Source organism: Nomia melanderi, chromosome 13 (assembly GCF_051020985.1).
Source record: "Nomia melanderi isolate GNS246 chromosome 13, iyNomMela1, whole genome shotgun sequence".
NCBI classification, from domain to species: Eukaryota; Metazoa; Arthropoda; class Insecta; order Hymenoptera; family Halictidae; genus Nomia; species Nomia melanderi.
In genome coordinates this window covers 10,757,019-10,778,841 of record NC_135011.1, presented here as the reverse complement: position 1 = coordinate 10,778,841, position 21,823 = coordinate 10,757,019, and the positions used below count along the sequence as shown (strand labels likewise).

At 34.5% G+C, this 21,823-nt stretch overlaps 1 protein-coding gene across 2 annotated transcripts in view; it reads right to left on the bottom strand.

Moving 5' to 3' along the window:
* Window positions 1–705: 705 nt before the first annotated feature.
* Window positions 706–21,823, bottom strand: part of LOC116425634 (cyclic GMP-AMP phosphodiesterase SMPDL3A) — a 137,760-nt gene continuing 116,642 nt past the window's right edge. For both annotated transcript variants that reach the window (XM_076373092.1, XM_031973611.2), the window contains exons 7-10: window positions 11,533–11,713; window positions 6,317–6,426; window positions 6,015–6,190; window positions 706–1,974 (exon numbers count right to left, since the gene is read on the bottom strand). In XM_076373092.1, the coding sequence (XP_076229207.1) occupies window positions 1,719–1,974; window positions 6,015–6,190; window positions 6,317–6,426; window positions 11,533–11,713 (723 nt within the window). In that variant the 3' untranslated portion in view covers window positions 706–1,718. The remainder of the gene's footprint in view (window positions 1,975–6,014; window positions 6,191–6,316; window positions 6,427–11,532; window positions 11,714–21,823) is intronic.

Here is a 21,823-nt window from a genome sequence, read left to right as displayed (position 1 = left end):
AGTCGAATTTGAATACTTACATTAGAAAATTATTTATATTAAATTATTTACGTAACTGTATTTGATAAGAAGTCATTTGTAGTTAATTTATATAGAACATTAGTCATTTGTTGATTCGTAAAGCTAATAATAGAAAATAAAACAACACAACACAATAAAATGTTGAAATAAATAATTTGAAATTCAAAACAATTCATTTTCCCTACAAATTATAAGCATATTTGTAAAGTTTCTTACTTTCTACATGTTGAACGATGAATAATAAACAGCCATACATACGATAAACAAAATACATTTAATTCAAGATACTAAATAAAATTCTGGAAATTATAAAGGTTCCCCTTTACATTTTCCAATTATATTATAAAAGAAAACCATCACCAAAACAGATGACACCAAACATATTAATCCTTCTGTTAAAAATCAAAATGTCGACGTTCGTTCGAACATCGGTGATACAATATTTCGTATAAATTTTTCATTTTACAAGAGAAATCAATGTAAAAGTATTCAAAACCCGAAGATCAGCATTTTGTCAAATTTTCATTAAAAACTAACAAATTTCCCAGAAAAAAACACAAAAATACATATCCAGGTACTCTCCGTAGCTAACATAAGAATTAACCAAATAAAAGACCATCCAAACAGCAAGAAAGGAGCATCGGACACTATGACAGGTTAAAATGAACAAACACCTCATTTACAAATCCATGATTCCTTTATTAAGAAATACTGTATTGTTCCGACAATCCCAAAATGTTGGTACGAATATCATGACTCTCGAAGCTATTACGTTTCCGGCGCAGTCGTATCGGTATCAACGATGCGGATACCGAAGAACTCACGCGGAAGAGTTATGTACCGAGCGAACTGATTACCGATTTCATGTAACCGATGCCCGCGTTCATCGAACATCGCAACTTGCCACATTTGTCCACCAGGTCGCCCGTGATCCGCGACCGATCGACCTCGACACTCTAACATCCTCGCCACCTTAAAACAACGTACACCGAACGTTTAAGAGAAGTAAGTATAACATCAATGACTGACTTTATTTTTCCCGTTGAATTCGCGTCGGAGAACCCCCAGCCGCTGCCACCCCGCCCCTTTTCATCCCGGTTTCGCGGTCACGTCGGGTCATCGCACCGGCTTTCGCAGGCGGAACCCCGAAACTGCCCCCTTCCCGCTCCCATCAAACCACTCGCCACCGACCGGATGCCAATTGCGCTAGAGACCGTGAAATTTGCCGGAGCAAGTAATTAAACGATCGTTCGATCGGTCGGCCGTCGCTGAAAGCGAGCATCGCGCCGAGCGGCCAACGTTCCGGGGGGTAAACGGTCAATTCCAACTCGTAGGGTCACGCACGCGACGAATACGAGATCAGAAACTCTTTCCTTCGTCCCGCAACCGAACTGTTTCCTCTCCGCGCGGATAGAAGACGTAGACAAAAGAGACAGACACAGAGACAGACGAAATAGACCGGTTTCGTCGCGACTGCTAGCGACGCAACCCTCCGCTGATGCTAAACGTTTATGGCAAAGAACGTCCAAGACAAGCCCGGGTGTCCACCGTAGGTCAGTTACGGTGAATTCGTGAACAATTGAATTCATTGTTGGCCACACGATCGTCCGAGGATCGAGTGCTAGTAGAGAGTCGGAGGCGCCGCGCGTTGTGCTCTAGCCACTCGTGGTTCGCAGCTCTGGCGTGTTTGGGGTAGCCTACCGGTACCGGGACAGCCACGCGCAGCAGATCAGCAGGACGAGCAGGTGCAGGGTTACGTGGAGCGTCGCTGTTGGGGGTCCTCTGGATGCTAATGCGAAGGCGTTCAACGTGTAGCACTCTTTGTAGGACTCCGGGTTCATCCGTGTGACGGTGCAGTAGTGATGGAGGGCGCAGAATCCGTTCAATGGACCCCCGCAGCCCCAAACCTGCTCGACCTCGCGCGGCAGGAAGACCGTGTTCGCCGCGTAATATCTGTGGCAGGGAGCAGAAAAACGCGGTGTGTGGAATGAAAATTGGAGGGAGATTGTACAGGGTGATGCATTTAACACTAGAACTACCAGACGGGTCAAAGTGGATCGTTCCTGCGGTCTTCTTTTTGCAATTATTGAAAAGATAACAGATGTTTCTCTGAGAAGTTATTAAAGAAATTGATTTAGCATCACGCAAACTGAATTGTAAATCAAATAAAGCCTTAACAGATGCATTCTTGGAGTTGGTATAGAGAAATTTCAAAAGCTCATGCTTGGTAGTTATAGTGTTAAATGTAATCGAATAGCTTTGAAATTATTGGTGTTGTAAGAAAACCTATCGAATGTTTAGTACTTTCAAAAGGCAGCTTATCTCGTAGTAGTACTTTTTTATGTATCGACTCGCAAAAGTGAATGACATGAAGGCTAATTTCAGTAATGCTTTAATGTTACTCGATAGATTATTCTCTAGATGAAATTACTAATCAACTTATAACGAAGAATCATTGGTTTCAAGGTATCTTAATTTTAATATTAGAAAGTAGTGTACCATATCTATAGGTAACCAATATTTAGAAAGTGTAGTAAATAATATCTGTACTATTACTGAATATTAGAATTGAGATATCTTGAAAATTAATGATTTTTTTTTAATAACTTAGTAAGTACTTTTGTACAGAAAATGACGAGCTGCTTCGATAAGTATATTTAAAAACATACGATTCAATTTAACCCTTTGCCCACAGTAACGTGTAAGACTTGTGATGAAAATTTTAAATAGAATTTAACAAACGTAAATATTACTTAGTTCACGTGAATTTAATTTAAATATTATTTTTCTGTTATCAACTATTATATTTTAGAGCGAACGTGAACATAGGATATGCCTACAATTTTTCTCTTTTTTCAGTAAATTATTAATGGCAAAGTAGTCTGAAAATAAATCTGACATTGTCGTTATACAAAAAATTGTTATTTACAAAATTTTCATTAACAAACTTTATTTATAGTTGGCTGGCGAGTTAACTATGATACTCCTACAGCGATAAGAATAAAGAAAATCATCAAAATAAGCGATAGAGTAGTTAATCTAGTTAATCTAGTTAGACTACGAGTTGACTATAATCAGTCCCGGACCACCTTCGCCGGGAGTAGACCGTGAACCGTATCGGGACAGTAATTAGCATCGTAACGACGCGATTCGGTTGAAAAGGGTAGAGAGCCAGTTATCATCGTCAGCCGGCTCCAAGTTATCAGCCGGGGTAATTATTCGAGAAATATGGAAATTATTAATCCATCGTTGCCCTAACGGGTATATATGAGCTTCGCCGGTTGGCGGCGGGGGAGAGGGATGTCACACACGCAATCGCCGCATCGGATCATGTAAATGTTGCCGCACCGTGTCGGGCACTTTGCCACCCTGCACCGGGTACAGGTGCTGCGTTGCACTGTAACTTTGTCACGAGCAATTTGCGTCAGTCGTCTGTTAGCGAGCTCTGGAGGGGACGGATATTTCAAGGTTTCGCGAGGCAAGGTGTGGGTTTCACGGCTGATACGGGACGGGATGAGCTTCAACTGTTTTGGAGGATTGCACGGCGTTCGAAATGCTTGAAAGTTGCGGGAAACGCTGCTAGGCTTAATGGGCAATGATATGTTCAGAAGTCTCTGAACACTTGTGGTAATAAATGTGGAGTGATGTTTATGAAGGCGGTTTTACCAGGTGTTGAACTGATGTTTGTAGTTCTTTAACAGGTTTGTTCATTCTGTCGAAAAGGGTTTGATTCTTCTTATTGTTACTGTGGAGTTGTGTAAAACTGAAATTAGTCATTTGAATTGAGCAAAGAGACTTTGAATTTCTTATTTGATTTTTCTAATTTCCTCGTAATTAATATTTTTAATAAATCATCATTTATAGATAATGAATGTTTGACACTTTTCTGATTTAATATTAGATAAATTCTACTGAAATGTTTGTGCAATTAAGACAGCAATGTGGTAGCAATGTACGCGTAAGATTAGTTATAAGATTAACCAATTGTAAAAATTATTGTACAATATTTAACTGTATGGAATATAATTTTTATGCAGATAATTTATTTCAAATAGTGACTGAAAGAATGCAATTTTTAAACTTAATACTAATGCAATTCGAACAAATATTTAAATTCTAGAACGATTAAAGAATCAACTTGCGTATGATATATTTTTATAATTGTTTTTTATTCGGATAAGAGCCTATATATCTATAAATTCCAATTGTTAGATATAATATTTGAAATATTTACTTGTTCGTAATACCGATATCATTACATAACGTGAAGATAAAGGAGCGTTATAAATTCGCTATTGAAAATTACATGCACATTAGAATTTTATCTTCTTCATAACAATCGAGTGTCTGAAAAATTATAAATAAAATAGCTACTTACATGATAACGAGCATCGTGTATAAGCTTCAATACAAACGTTTCTAATCAGCTATTATGTTCGAACAAAATTTAGATTTTTAAAGGAAAGAGCTACAAATAAATTTTTTAAGTTTTGTACAATATAATATTTCGAGTGAATAAATGTATCCATGGAAAATATATCTATAAACTTATAATTATTAATCTGTTGGTGGTTATTTAAACTAATCGCGTCAAACTATTTTCTGTTACTTCCATTATAATAAACTTCTTTCATCTCAGTGTAGATTTTATCATGAAAAAGTAATTGCTAAAAGGGACCACGAAGTAATGTGATCCCCAAGGAGTAATAAAATAATATTTAATGGGAAAATTCTACACAGAGTAAAAATTTTCAGGCTATATGAACAAAAACGAAAGAGAAATCACTATTATTTACAGTCCAACAAAATAATATAATGGGGAAAAATCTCTAATAATTCTATTGAATATAAAAAATAGTGAAGCAGTACTTTTTATATCAATATCTTTCACGAATTGTAAATATTAAAAATGATTTTAAACTTTTAAGCCTTACTATATATTATTTATTGCATTACCGGAATTTAAAACGAAATACGACTTATATTCTCGTATTGATAACATTCATAAAATAATTGAAATAAACGTTTAATGCAAAAATATACGACTACAGATTTTAACTAACGTGAATTGAATAGAAATTATTTTATTGAACACATTGTTAAGGAAACTCTATATGCCACTTAAATTTAATAACGATAAATTTATATGACACAATCCATACATTATTTACGGTTTATTGAAATAAATTGCGCTTAAAGTTACGATATTTGTTTCAACTTTCAATAAATTTGTTATAACAAATTCAATTTTCAACAGTTTTTATTACGATCCAGGTTCAATAATGTTACGTTCAATAAAAACCATTTTTCTAGAATTCTATTGTATTCAATAACATTACTAAACACAATCAACAGTAATGTAACTTACCACACTACATATGTACACAAATTCAAACATCAAGTTACCACACGATAACTACCAATCTCTCGTTAAACCCAAAGAAAAACAATCTCAGTCCCAAAAAGAACTTCCTAAAAGACAAAAATTCCATGTAACATATTTTCATTAGTTACCGCCAAAGAAAGTTTCCACATTCGCACTAACAAACCGCACTAAACCCGAAACCAGAGCAATACTTATCCCGCATCCACCATACTTCCCTCGTAAAACTGTTACTAAAAGAAACAACGCATTTCTTGCCGCGTAAAAGCACGCGGAACGCGAGTTTGCGCAAACATCCGCGATCCAACCGAAACTTTTATAACCGCCCTGACCCAGCATTTATGTTTCACCGGAACGAAAAGGAAAAAAAACGAAACTAGAAACGCGTTGCTAGCGAAATAGCGCAACGTGTCGGTCATGTTAAGGTGTTAAAGTGAGCAGAAGTAATATCCGATTTTCCACGGCTACTACCTTCGACTTGCAGTCGAACGCAGATGATCGATGATGCTTGTCCACGATAGGATCGCGGTCACGCTCCCTGGCGCGACCTCTTTCGCAGTGTCGATCGACAGATCGAAAAATTTGTCAGCAGTCATAATTCCTCACGTACCTGACGAAAGCGTTATCATTGGCTTGCGTGAGTCGGTCGGCCAAGTCGTGAAGACTGATCGGTGTTATTTCCTGAAGACCGTAGTGTTCGAGGAGGGAGTACCCGACCAGCCAGTTTGCCTTCCCGATTGAATTCGCTTCCGGCAGATCAAGATAGTACTGCGTATAATCCAGGACCTGAATACGACAGAACCAAGGGGGTGGATCGTATATATTCGCGGCTCTTTCAATCGAGACGTCACATAAATAGACCGCCGCGGACGGACGGAGATTATGGACGCCGTTGGACACGTTTCAACCTACCTGGCCAGTATTGGTTTCGAACTTGTACAGTCTCAAACCTGGATTGTTGGGCCCTCCGGGCGTGTTAGGCGATATACTGGGCGCCATCATTATCCAAGATACCGGCGGACCTGCCAGCACAAATACCGTTTCGAGATCAGGGACAATTCTAACGGTACCTATTGCCTGTGTTAAGCCTTTGCACTCGACAGGTTTTCATTGGGAATGTTCAGGACTCTTTTGATGAGATGTAGATGACATTTTTTGAAACTAATTAACAGTACGACTATCGTATCAGTCAGAATGACTGGTTTCGATTTGTTTGTTTTGTGATTATTGATATCTTAACACCTTGTTTTATGATTTATTTCTTAACTATGACCGATGTAACTAATTTATCGTTAATAATTTACTGTGAAAATAAACAATTTTAATGCTTATTGTATATTTATGTTTAACGAAGATATTTACAACGAAGGTAAACGATTGATAATAGATGAGTAATATTTAATTTATATACTAAAAAGATAGATAACGCTCACATTTTTCAAATTCAATTAAAAATTTTCATCACGAATAACATGCTATTATAGACCAAGAGGTTAAAAGCATTGAATATACGAAATGACCTTGAAAATAAATAGTTTCCCTTGAGTACTGTAATGAATGTCTGGAGAAACTGAGAATAATATGTTGTTACAATTTTTATAGGGATTATATATTAATTATATTAAATACTTAGTCGTTCTGGTGTTAATAAGGCAATGCACGTAAATTAACTCCTTGCCAATTGGGGTCCTTTCTTTTGAGAGTTACCTCTCGAGTGTAAAGGGTTAACACCATTTTTATCGCTCTTTCGAGTATACAGTAGAACCCTGATTTAATAAAAAATATTTTAATTATAGTTACTTGTAAATTTCGATCGTATATTTTCCGAGGTAGAATCTACAATTCGGAATTACTGCATTCTAATTTAACCAATACCCTGTGCAATCTGGATCGCAGAAAATTGCGACTCGGTTAATCCAGGTTCTGCTATATGTATTGTTACCAATATGTAATTTCTTAAAATAATTTTAACTGATTAAATGTTCCATAAAATTCATCATTACTTAAATATACATAACACGTTAAACGTAATGCTCACATTTCCAAAATACTTCTCTTTCTTCCTTAAAATTATTTCACCAATTGTTTAATTTCATTCGTGTATACTTCACGAAACAAACAGAAAAAAGGGAATTTTAAATTCAACTTATAAGAGCGAAGAATGCTTCTGCCATCAGTTTAGTGAATGTGACCATTGTCTGCTAGAGAATTGATCCATCATTGTGTCTCTCGTGAAACAAAACATACTTTTATAATTCGAAAGTTTAGCTTTTTTCATTATTATAATGCATGAAAGCGATGCTTCGACAATGTAGAGAGTTTTTGAACGCAGCATGTACGCGTTCATTTGCGTACGGACGTAAAGCGGAGCAGTTTTAAAGCGCATCAACCACGTGGCGTGACCAATAAGGGAGTCTGTGAAACGGCAGCGAAGTATTCCGCTACTAAACGCCTCGCACGGGGAATTTATTGATTATCGTTCTTGGCTCCTGGCGTTTCCGAAGGATTACTTCTATAAATGGAAGTTGATGGTATGCTGCTCGATAGACTTGTGGAATTTATGTTTCCTCGTTCAATGTCGCTTGTTCAAGTAACTAACTGCAAATCTTTCGAAAATGTTACTGACTGCGCCTGGGACATCGCAGCGATATGGGACCTACGAAGTTACTACCCAATTTTCGATTCAACTGTAATTCATGCTTTAAATAGGGCACACCCATTTTCAAATAATATAAGAATGGAGCTTCTACCCGTGAATTATATAATCGACAGTGATTTTTCATACTTTCGTTGAAGACCAACGTTTATCCAAATGATTTTTTAACTGATATGCTAATAAAAAATATATGTATGTCATAGTATAAAGATAAATATAAATCTATATCGACAGATCAACAAAAACAGTTTACTTTACAGTATAAGTTACTTCTAATATTTCCTATATACTTAAATAATTAGAAGAAATTATTTCGTTGTAAAATGTATGTAAAATTAATTTACCTTTTACGTAATATGTGTTTGTACATTTCATATAGATATTTAACTTGTATACATAAATTTTGATTCAAATATTTCAATGTTTAATAAAAAAATTTTCAATTATGTTAATGCGTAATATATTTTTGAAACGCATAATTTACAAAGAAACACGCTCACAACGTGCTATTTTTTATTTGTAATGCTAGAAAGTGTACTTTGAATTTTGTATTTGGATTTAATAGTTTCTGAAATATTTCATAAAATAAATTGTTCAACTCTTACTTTTATAGCAGCTTTTACCTTTTGTACATTAACGATTACCAATATAAAAAGAAGGCACGTATCAAATATTTTATGGAGATTCGGATCATACTAAAAACGCGTCTACATAGGAGTGTGGTAGATACGCAATGTCTTTTGACAGTAAATATAAAATGCACTGAACCGCAGTAAATGTAAAATAATGTAGAACGAAAAGACGAAAATTCTCTTTTAGAGAAAGGTCCATTTTAAAGCAGAAATAAAATTAAAAATGTAAAAGAATATTTATTTTAAATTCAATGTCACAGTTGACATTGCTTTCAACTTACTGCAGGTTTCAGTTTTAATACTAAAACTACCGAGCAATTAGAGTGACTTACTTCCAATGTTTTAGCAAAATTAGAACAATACGTTTGTTAAGATTCCGTACAAATACCCAAACTTAATTGAAAATCTTTTGAAAAAAGACCTTCCTAATTTAAATACTTGGAAAACGAGAATTCTGAACTATATCAATTTGACCCGTCCGGTAGTTTTATTGTTAATAATCTCTATCTGTTTACGTTCTCAATGGATGTTCAAAATGATCTACTTGTATCTTGAAGTATTGATTGTCTAACTTTTATCATTGATCGTCTAACTTTCTCCAAATATCTAGCTGTTGTTCGGACTTGCTAGAAACTTTGCTCAATTCTTCTACAAAGTGCTTTAACACAGTAAAAGAACATTGTATACACAATAGACTTTGGATAACTTCAGAAATAAAAACCTATAAAATATTGAGCACCATTTGAAAAACAGTTCAGTGAAGTCAGCATAAAACGGTGGAACAATTGACGTTTTATAGCCAGCAAGGTCTCTAAGGGACCCTACGTTTTTTTATTGTTATCTTAGTTCGTTTTACATTATTTTATGTCGTGTCCGTAGCTTTACTTAAGCTAACGAAATTAGGTCCAACATTTCTGACTGTAAGTTTTGTTTATTAAATATATTTGTTTATTTGTAATGTTCGTTCCAAAAAATCAGTTATAAAAATTAACAATAGAAAAGATAGCCTCAAAAGAGAACATTCTTATTTCATATGCTAAAGGTTAAACTACTTCCATCCATCAGTAATATTATTGCACGTGTTTTTAGTTTGTCTGTGTGTTCATGTGTATTGATATAAGTAAATATACTAAGAATTTAACGTAGTATTACTTTGATTATGCGTTTTTTCAAGGAAAAAGGTAAGTAAATTCACTTCTCTAATAACTCATTAATATTTCGACAATTTCAGTTGAGGGATAATTAACATCGTTTTATAAAAAATTTGGAAATAATTTTTGAGGCAAAAAATATTCGCTTTGTTGTACATATATATTCTTTACATATTGTAAAATAGTGGAAACATAAAAGAAAGCCTAATAGAAACAAATGAAACAAAGAAAATATATAAAAATTATAAGAAAAAATAGAAAAAGCAATTATTGACATATTAGAAGATGTTCTGTTTCTATACAATGTAATACATGTATTTTATACATTTCTTATAATATAATTCTATATATTTAATAAATAGAATATATACATAACAAAACATACTTTGCTTCTACATCAGTCCCACCTTACACCTCAGCCGAAATTCTTTTTCTTAAAAATTTAGCCAAAAAAAAGAATGAATAATATTCATTGGATATACAGGGTGTTGCTTTTAACTTGAGCCCTTGAATTATTTTCGCAATTATTGAAGGTAAGAAAAAATGATTAAACAGAATGATCTTCACGGGATTCTTTCTATCGCCATCAGATGCACGCTTTAAAACCATGTATATCCTATTTAGTCATTTTTTCTTACTTTTAATAATAGCAGAAATAATTTAGGTGCTCGAATTAAAATTAACACCCTGTATAAGTTTCTGCTCTACGAGACAACAACTTAGTTGTTAAAATTAAAGAATCAATATATAAGAATTCTATAAACACTTTAAACCATGTCTTATTAGTATTTAATATTTTTCCTAGTTCTTATAGCTATTCCATCTAACCCCGCTTTCCCCTGCAACAAACTCCACAGCTGTCAAAGCGTTAAAAAGTATCGACGACTATATCTACCCAGAGACGTCCACATCAATGGAACAAGAAGCTAGTCGGTCGTAAACACGTTCGAAAGATTTCACCGTCGCGTCCACACGTATCCGTATAGCGACAGGATTGAATAAAAGAACAGTGGTGCGCATTTTTTCCGTACTTCCGTGTGGAAAGTGGGACACGTTTGTGCTCGGCCAATACGAGTTGTATCGCTTCGAAAAAAAAGAAATCACGGTAGAGAAAACCCGAACGAGAGAGGGAAAGAGGGAAAGAGTGAAATAACGACCAAGTTTCAATCCACCAATGACAAAGTCGCAACGGAACAAAAACCCATTCCGAGGAAGGTAGTCGCCAAGTGTATCGCGATACCCGTCAAACGTGCTATTTTCTGAATCCCTGCAATTCGGGGGTTATCAGAAACACACGAAAGGTAGCCAAGGAGACGGGACACATCGATTTCGATTTCATTCCAATGGGAAATTAAACGTCGCTCGCGAAAATTCCGTGTTATTAAGTTGAAACCGCGGGGCAGGTCGTGGGAGAGGAGCCGGGAGGCAGCGGCTATAAAGGCGCGGAAAATGTGGCGTGAAGCGAACGTAAGTTACAAGTATACGAGACACGAGGAGAGGAAGGTAGGGAGAAAAACGGAGGGAAATAGAGGGAGAGGGGAAGAGGAAGAGAGGCAAGCCGGCCGCTCGCCAGGAGAACCGCAGAATGTAAAAGGCTGAACGGTGGCGGCGCATCGATTCGACCGGTCTCTCTCTCCGGTCGATTCACCCCGTTCAACCGCCTACGAGCAAGAAAGAATAGAGACGTACCCGTGTCGCTGTAAACCACGCGGAAGGTATCGGAATGCCAGTGACCGAAGAACTGGCCGCGAATGATGTCCGAGTAGAGGCGGACCGTTTGCTGGTATTTATTGTTGTGCTGCTCGCTGTAGGCTGCCGCGCCGCTCTCGCGTTCGTCCATTCCCGGCGGCGTGTGGCCTACGATGTACACCTGTAACAATCCATAGTTTGCTGTTATTCGAAGCGGGGAAACGTTTGGACGGGGTAATTGGACGATCGAGTTTTTGTCGGGTGAATATTTTAACTCCAAACGTACTGACACTTTAACTGCCGATCATATTTTATCGTAAGGTATATAGGTGATCGTTGATTTAATACGAAAACAATGCGCAAAATAATTACTGGATAATAAGAAAAAGATTATATATTTTCATTTGTTTTTACAGAGAAGGGAAAACTAGATTTTTTATTTGGAACCAAATCATTTGACCGGGCGTGGTACATTTAGTGTTAACAGTAGAACTACAAGGCGGGTCTACATGACCCATTCCCGACTTCTTCAAAGTATGAAGAAGGTAACAGATATTTCCCTGGGCAATTATTGAAGAAATTTATTTGGCAATACGCAAACTGAATTTGAAATTATTTGAAGTCTTAATAGATGTACTCTTGGAGTTTCTATAGAAGGATGAAAGTCTGAAAGTCAATTGAACTGCTCGGTAATATAGTGGTTACTATATTATAGATAGTGAAAGAGTGGATCTTGAGTAATCGAGAAATAGAAATAAATATATGTATTTAATAAAATATGGAAACAACACTTTCGCTCGACCATTTTACAGCCTGTCCTTCGCTCACACTCATTCTTACATTCACTCTTCTTAAAAATACCTTAACCTATGCTAAAAATTCCAGATACTACAGTAGTTTTAGTGTTTAGTAGAATTTGTGTAGAAGGAGCACTTAACGGATAGGAATGTGGGTATTATCGGTTGGTTTTTATTATTATTATGATGCTGATTTGCTATTCGTCGATACGGCTACGTGGAAATAATTGATATTATAAACATAATGCATAGGGGAGAATTTCATTTGCCTCTGCTAGACATCGAGTCATCGGTCAATAGTATTAGTATGGGTCAAAATGGTCGTTTGGGTTCCTTATTTATAAACATTCAGAGAATATGTATTTTTTCTTTGGGAAATTGTTAAATAACTTGACTTAGTAATATAGAAGCTGAATCATAAATGAAACTAGATCACTATAAATGCAATTTTTAAATTTGTAACAAAGAATACAAATTACTCGATCTGTTTGCTCGACAGTTCTAGTCCTAATTTTTTATGTTTTCGTCACGTATACTCATCATGAAAAGATTGCAATTTTTCATTCAATGGCAGAAGTCTTTATGGTAGGGAAAAAAACTTATATTCGCAATTTAAAGTAAGATTTATACAAGATGAGGGATATTTATAATTTTAATACATTTTAAAATAATAAAGAACTAAACATTAAGAAACAAACTATAATTAAAAGTCATCCTATTATTAACTCGATAAGTTATTATCGAATATACTCATGATTGCTTAACAATAATTAAGTACTTGGGTATACATTTTGAAAACTAAAAGAAACACTTAAAGGATTGAAAGGATTATAACTTCACTGTACTTATATTTTGTGTTGATAAAATCAATCGATCAAGAATATTAATCAGCCATTTATAATGCTAAACAGAGCAATTCTAATAATAAAATTAAGATTATTTTCATAATATCTACTTTATATTATATTATTTCGTAACAAGCTACGTTTATAAAATTTTGAGTATATGGCTTTAATTGTATCTTTTAAATACCATGAGAAAGAAAGCGTGTCAGGAAACTATAAACGAAAGGAAGAAAAATAGTTTCCTTAAAATTTTAAGTTGAGAAAGCTACTGTTATTTTTTTTCTAGGGAATAGTAGTAACAAAATTCTTTCTTCTCGAAAGTTACTGAAATAAACGAATAAAAATAAACGGAAAAAAGTCCACTGAATATAATTAGGAAATATTTTGAAAAATTCACCACTAAGTAGTCACATTTGCTATATTTTTAAACAAATGTATTCATAGAAAAATATTCTAATTTTAACAAAGAAATTAATATTTTTGCATTTTATTATCCTCATGAAATTTCATGAGATCAATTCAGTCTTGTTCCATGTTTGCTAACGTAAGTATGAAGTGATTTATGGATTGCTCTGTGTGTAGGTATGCATATGAGCAACGTCAACGCGTTCGAAATTACTTTTGCGTGCGTTCTGTTTAAAGCCGTAACACATAGCGTTACATTCAGGAAATTAATCAGATTCTTCGTTACACACTTTTAATAATTCATAAGAGAAATGTATTACATTTAGCAAAGTGTTGCAGCTATGAAGACTGCTATTATAACGAATGGTGGTGGCGAGTTTATTGGTTGTACACACTTACGCCTTAATCAAATCGCAAACACAATTGAATTCAAAGCAGCTGCGTATAATTATTACATTCAACTGAAGGATCTAAAACAAGTATTATAATACATATGAAACTCAGCAGCACTATATATATTAAAATCATTAATTTTTGGAAGAGTTCCCTGTTACTTTTAACTCTTTCACAATTACATCACATGTAAGGATATTCTTAGATATTCCCCGTGTTATAAATAAATTGCCAGTGTCATATTGAAATATAATTACATTGTGATAATAAAAATGTTAATAACAAGGGCCTGGAATCTTTTGATCCACTAATCACCATTACTAACAGTATTCACAAAGCAAATGCAATTTTATTAGATATAGAAATGGAAAAGGCAAATTTATTTATTTTGTACACAGAATCGATACAATATCTTTTAATAACAAATATTTTTGTTTGTTTTCTACCACCATTTTAGATTTTTCCTTGCCAATAAAATGTTTTATTTTTGGACAAGATACATTTTTTATCTCAACACTGATTATATTTAACTTCAGAGCTTTCAAAAGTTACCAATCTCTTAGTAACCACTTTATATCAAAGCATAAAAGTTCAACTTCTCATTTTCCCTTGGAAAAGTGGCATCGTTTAGATTTGATCGTGTTCTCAGATAAATCTTTTCAAACGAATGATTCATCGAATAATTCATTAGCAACACATTCTACCAACGATTAACACGTTAAATGCCTTGTCGGTCACCTATGATCGATGCTTCTGAATTGCTTGAAAAAATTACAATATGCAACCTAAATAAGTTAAGAATAGTGTAATGTAAAAATTCTGATGCTAAATAATTAATAATTAGTTCTATTTAGCTTTGCTACACAGAAACGAATCATGTATAAAACGTTCAAAATTCTCGTGACGCTTAACGTGTTAAAAATATAACCCGCAACACTACCATCATGAAAAACAAATTTAAAATATAAAAACAACACATTTCGACTTCATCGATCTCAAAAATTGCCAATCTCTTAGTAACCACTTTATACGGAGCATAAAAGTCCAACTTCTCATTTCCCCTCGAAAAAGCGGCGTCGCTCGCAAGATTTCATCCGTGTTCTCCAACAAAACGGTCCGAGAGGATGATTCATCGGGGAACTTTACGCGCGGATCTGTCTCGGCGCGTCTTGATTACGTCGCCTGGCGAGAATTGAGATGTAAAGCGCGAGCGGTATCCGGCCGTAACGAGGAACTCTCTCGTTAGCATCGGTAAACGGAGTATCGCTACTGTTATCCGCGCGGCTCGGCGCGGCGCGGCGGCTGCATTGACTCGGAAATGCGTATCTCTTACGCGAGGAGCCACGAGACAGCTAATCGAGCACGTTCACGAAATTAGACGTAGCTGACGGTGATCTTGTTCGGTGCAGCTCGAAGCTGGCAAGCCTGGTTGCACTCAATTTAACGAGGAAGATGGGATAAAGGATGAAAGGAACGCTCGGAAGCGAGAAAATGAGTGTCGGCTGGGGACAGGAAGGATCGACTGAGAGAAGGATCAATGAAGAAAAAGAAGAATATCCTAAAAAGTTAGGAACAGAGAGAAAGGGGGAGAACTATAAGAGACAAGGCAAAAGAACAGAGGACAGGAACAGAGACAGTATAACGGTGCAAGGCTAAAATCGACGGAAAGGGTTAAGGAACAAAAAACACTCGGAGCAAAAAGTGTAAAATAGAGACAGTTAAGTGCTGCAGGTGAGCAGATAACAAAGGATGACGTTTTTATGCAGAAATAGGCGAGGATGTACGGCCGGCAGGAGGCAGGGGCTGAGGAAGGGTCAAAGAACCAGGAAAGAAAAGGTACACACGGAAACTGAACCGGGAAAGGGAAAAAGTGGCTGTTAGAGAGAGAGAAAGGTATCGCGGCCGGGCGGAACGGTTATCGGACGGATAAAGAAAAGCTCGTTAAGCTGATAAGAGAAAAAAGGTGAAAAAGTCCATTTCCATTCACACGGAGATTCTTTCTGAACGAATTGCGCCGCTGGGAAAAAGTAGATTTCTTTAAACGGTGAATATCGTCGATCGAGCGCCACCCCCTTCGCTCCTGGCTGTACCGCCCGGCTGAACGAAACTTTGTTGGGCCGAGGGAGATAAGTGTTACGCGGTTCGGTGGGTACGGCTTGGTTCCTACCGATGTTATGAACCCCTCTTTCGCAGTTCTTTCGTTTCGTATCGCGAGCAACGTTTCGCCGATCAGCTTCGGCTAAGTTTTACTTGTCTTTGGTAGGTACGCGCGGCAGCTGGATATTGGACGGCTAGAAACTATGGGCCGCGTTACCGTAACTTCTCCCATAGGAAGAGCTACGCGATGAATTTTCCCCAAGATTCGCAATTTGTCGTTCGGTTAGGGAACTTTTTCGATATTCAACCCATTGTTGACTAAGTAATGCGTATCTTTATTGAAATATCTGGATTTTATTAATGTTTGAATTATTAGATAGCAAATGTTATTAATATGGAAATAATTGAAAGATGCAGTACTGAAGACAATGAAGATTAGATTTAGACGATTTTGTACTGTATTGACCTTTTTAATGCATAAGACATATGTTTATTAAAATATCTGGATTTTGTTAATATTTGAATTATTAGATAGCAATGGATATGTTATTAATGTGGAAATTATCTAAAGATGTCGTATGAATATGAAACTTACACGATCTTGTATTGTGATAATGTTTATAAACTATAGTAACTTCTTCCCTAAGAAAAACTCTGCAATGAATTTTCTCAAAAATTCGCAGTTCGTCGTTCGATTAAAGAACATCCTCGATATTCAACGCATTGTTGACTAAATGCATATTTTTATTAAAATATCTGGATTTTATTAATATTTGAATTATTAGATAGCAATGAAATGTTACTATTGTAATATAGAAATGATTTAAAGATAACTATGGAATTTTTTTCTGTGAAATTTACAATAAATTTTGATTAGTAACAATATTTTCTATGAAAAGTTATCGAAGTTAAAGAACTATTCTAATCTAGATGGGACTCTTCACAGAAGTGTTTAAAGCTTTTTTTTTATTTGATTAAACATACACACTGGATATTTTATTTACACTTTTATGCTATGAAAGTATTTTTTAAATAATACATCGTTACATATTTATGATTACGTTCTACATTTCAGAACACTGGGTTCGTTGAAAATTGTTAATGTAATTGATGATTGATGATTCAATAGACTAATAAAATATTTTTCTTGAAGAAAAGTTCCTTAAAGTTATAATCCATTACAAATGACGTGTGCTTTACTACTTCAGTAATCAATTGGAGTTTAAGACTAAAACTACCTCCATTGGTTTAACATTAGAACTATCAGATGGGTCAAAATGACTAATTTCTACTTTCTTTTTTTAGAATTACTGCAAAGGTGCAGACTTCATTAAGAAATGATTGAAGAAGCTGATTTAATAATATCTGAACTGAAATATGAACCAATTGAAATCTTAATAAATTCACAGTTACAGCTTTTATAACAAAATTTTAGAAGGGCGATTTAAGTGCTCCGTAGTTCTGGTGTTAAATAACTGAAATAAATAAAAAGGCTTAATAACGAATAATAATGAATAATGAATAATTTTAGTTTCAATTATAACGATAGATATATAAAATTCATGTATAAAAGTATGTGTCTCCAGGAAAACGCTTTTAAATGTTTGCAAACGAATTGAAATGGAATAATCAGATATTAATCTATTGTACCAGGACTACAAAAAGGATCTTCATAGAATAGGACGGAAAGTGCATTTTCTCCTTTCTGATAAATTTTCCAGCTTCGGCGGTGTCAGTCTATTGTGATACATAGATACTAAAGCGTTTGCAGTCTCCACTATTGACATACTCCTATATTCGCTTCAATCTTTGTTCCTATTACTTGAAATACTTTTTTTATTGAAGTAAATCCTTCCATGAAGATTGATGTTGTATTGATACATTGTTGCATCAACTGATTCTTTTTCCACAATATGAATGTTTCAGTGGGAAACCTTTATTAGTAAATTTAAAGGTATAATGTTAGCTTATTGTTAAATCACTATTAATTAACTTAATAACAACTCCTGCATTCTTTAAATGCTTTTTACCCAATCCCTTTCTCACTTTTTAACAACATTTCGTCTGTTCATTTTCTTCCAAGTCATATATTCATTCTTTGTCAAATAATTTGAGTTTGAGAATATTATACAAATTTTATTATTCATTTATATAGATGAAATTAGAAGTGCAGCAAGGTTAAATACATAAAAGACAAATATTTCAACAATTCCTCAGATGTTGGTCTTTTATAAAGAACTAAAATTATCAATTTGTAATTTAATAGTGGTTTTTCATACATAAAGCTAATATCGTATACCGATTATATTTCGAAGTTCGTTTAGAAATGTTTTCTCTTTTATAATGTTTAACAAATAGTTTTTTTATAAAATGTAAAAATACTTCTTACAGCTTCGTATAAATACTCGACTGTTTCGTTCACGAAACGAGTGCAACTTGATTCTTTATGGATTTCAACAAAATAAAATACAGTCACCAACGTAGATAGTCGTCAACAGGTAAATATACATTTTAGAGTATAGTTGGAAAAACAGATATCAATGGATAAGAAGGAAAATATGTACGTAATATCATTAATACCATGCCTTTGAACTTGCTGTAATCTGCAGAATTTCATGAATTATACAAAATTGCTTTGAAGGTACATTTTGATTAACGGAGATTCGCACAGTGTAAAAAGCCTATTTTCTTAGTTCCTAGTTCGAGATTCTCTTAATAATGTACAGATCTGTACTAATGGGTTCTTCTCTGATGTACAGGTGTCTTGTTTGAGGATTCAGAATTCCAGTGCTGAATACGAAGCTGCGAGATTTACTAAGTTCGGAAATAAAGCACTTTAACACTTTGAATCTTACAGGTGGCATTATTCAGTCCTTTGAAATTGAGTTTCGTTTTAAGGGATATTGTAATTAAGAAGCACCATACTTTTAGTACCGGATCATAATTCCAGTAATTTGTTAACATAATTTATTTTATTATTTATGGAGTTTTAATTAATGTCGTTGGTTTATTTACATGGAGGCTTGAACAGATTATGTGCTTCATATGAAAAAATCATATTCATATTGATTAAATAAATTCATATTTCGAATTTCTAATAAATGCAAAAATCCTGTTAATATCGATAAATAAATTGTTCTTTGTCAAATACTTATGAGCAATGGTTCTATGATAGTGTAATAGAATTTAGTAATATTCTATTTATGTGTTTCCTTAACTGACCAAATTGTAATTTACATTACGAATCTGTAATGTTTAAAGAATTTTTAAGCGGTGTATTGCTATGTATAAGAATTGTAACATCTTGAAAAATCAAACTGAATTGACAAATATTTTCTTATGTATATCGCGTTATATACTCAAAACAATGATTATAGAATGAATTATGTAATAATTATTTAACGCTGATAATATGATTTCTCTATATCAATATATCTCTTTCACATATTATTTCATATCCTTTTACTATACTTTCACTGCTATTCATAGTGGATTTAATCCTTTAGATAATCACATTGATAAAAAACAACATTGAATTCTATACATTTATTGCAAATGTGAAATGTACAAAATTTATAAAACGTACAGCATGTATAAAATGTATAAAATCTACAAAATGAATAAAATGTATGAAATATATAAAATAATTAAAATGAAATAAAATGAAACTAAAAACTGACGAACCGCAGATAAAGGGCTTTCATCACAAAAGACCAAAGGACATCAATTTTCCTTTGACTGCCAAATGAAAACATGTCTGAAAATTGATTTAAAATTTAATAGTTAACGCATCAGAAACCAACTGCGTATACAAAGATTAATTTCATTCCTTCAATTTTTTCGACTGAAACTACGTTACGTCGGTATACTACGTCACCTACGTTCTCTTCTCGCGCAACTTGCATACATTGTTCCGTTTAACAGAACTTCCTTTGCCAGTCGAATGTATGGGTGCCAGCCATGTCGAATCGAATAGAATCGTTTATATATTAGAAGAAGCCCGAAAAAATCTGGTTTGCAGCGTGAAATTGAACTATTTCGAGCGCAATACGGGGGAATCGATACATGTGCCCAGAACTCTCGCGGCTTCGTCGACGTTTCAGAGGTAAAGGGAACCGGAGAGCCATTTCGCGTCATATCACGCCCCGAAAAAAGGTCAACTTTCAAAAAATCCAGCCTTCGTTCACAGTGTGCCGCGACTGCTATCGAGGAAACTGATTTATATAAACAGACAGGTTGTTTTTTTTTTAAATTAAGCGTCCACCTGATTATTCACACTAGATTTAAGCCTTTGATCACTAAGGGAATTTTTCATACATATTCGAGAAATGCTAGACAGTTTTAAATGAAGATGCAAGGTTATAAAGAAAAATTTATATTTCGGTCAATTTTGATCTGAGGTTCGTAAAATTTTTACACAATACTAAAAACATGTTAGACTTTCTTTATTATTAATAAAATTAAAAAGATACATTCGCCAGTGCATGAAAGAGCAATATATCTTTTCTTGACACTCAAAGGATTTATTAATTTTTGAATTTTTAACACTAAAGCTGCTAGGCGGGTCAAAATGATTCATTGCTGGTATCTTGTTTTTGTAATTATTAAAAAGATAACAAAAAAGATTTAATAACTTATCAGATGTTTCTCTGATAAGTTATTAAAGACATTGATTTAGCAATACGCGATCTGAATTGTAAATCAATTACAGTTTCAATAGGTGCATTCTTGGAGTTTCTTTAGAGACTTTTCGAAAAATCACTATAATTGCTTGGTAGTTTAGTGTTAAAGTATCTAAATGTAGACATAAAAAGATCATCGATTTCTTTTTTATTTCCAGTAGTAAATCATTGACAATGGAATAGTTTTAATACTAGGTTTACACAACGAACCAATTTGACTAATATTGAATTTCATAAACAGTATTTGGTAAATGTTTGAGTCGATTTTGATTGATGCAGATACGCATACACGTATCCTAATTGTCTACTTTTGAACCTCTAATTTCTAAAATCTAAATGAACGAATGTCAATTTTTTTATAGACAATAGAACAAACTGTTCAATGAATGTCTACATATCTAATATTAATTAACAAAGTAAGGAGAACATGCGGCAAATAAAACGTTTCTTAATACTTTACCTACAAGTTAATAGTAATTATTGTTGTGTACGCGTTTTCTATTCGAAAATCTTATAGGGAAACCCGTACGTCGCACGCCGACTTAACTTTGTGCGAACTGTTTGGAAAGTGGACTGTATCTAATTACTTCAGTGAAGAATACTTTAGTGTTTATTTTTGCTTAGTTCAATAATAATCGTCAGCGGCGAGAGTATACAACGACGTCTATGTTCCGTCTCGTGTCTAGTTCAAAATTTTTCTTGTGTCTCTCGTGTCTGTACCTTGCGTGGGTTTTATAAACCTTTTTTGGTAGGGGAGTACAAAATTTGTCCGAGTGGGACTCAACCGGTGATCCTGGAGGGGGTTGCCGATTGCAGCCCCCGGGTGACCCACGCAAGGGTCTTGAACGTTCTTGACACTGACCATAGCGAGTAATAAAACCAAGGATCGCCTCGACTTCTGGCAAACAGATGTAAGTTAAAGTTACGGTAAGTCTACAAACTGGCAAAACGTGCCGAAGCAAATACGACTAAATTATTGAAGTAATGGTTCCTTGGGCTTTTATTTCTGCTATGGTAAAAAATATTCAGGGCTCCAATGTGCCTCGCAGAAGGTGTCGTCAATAACCCTCCT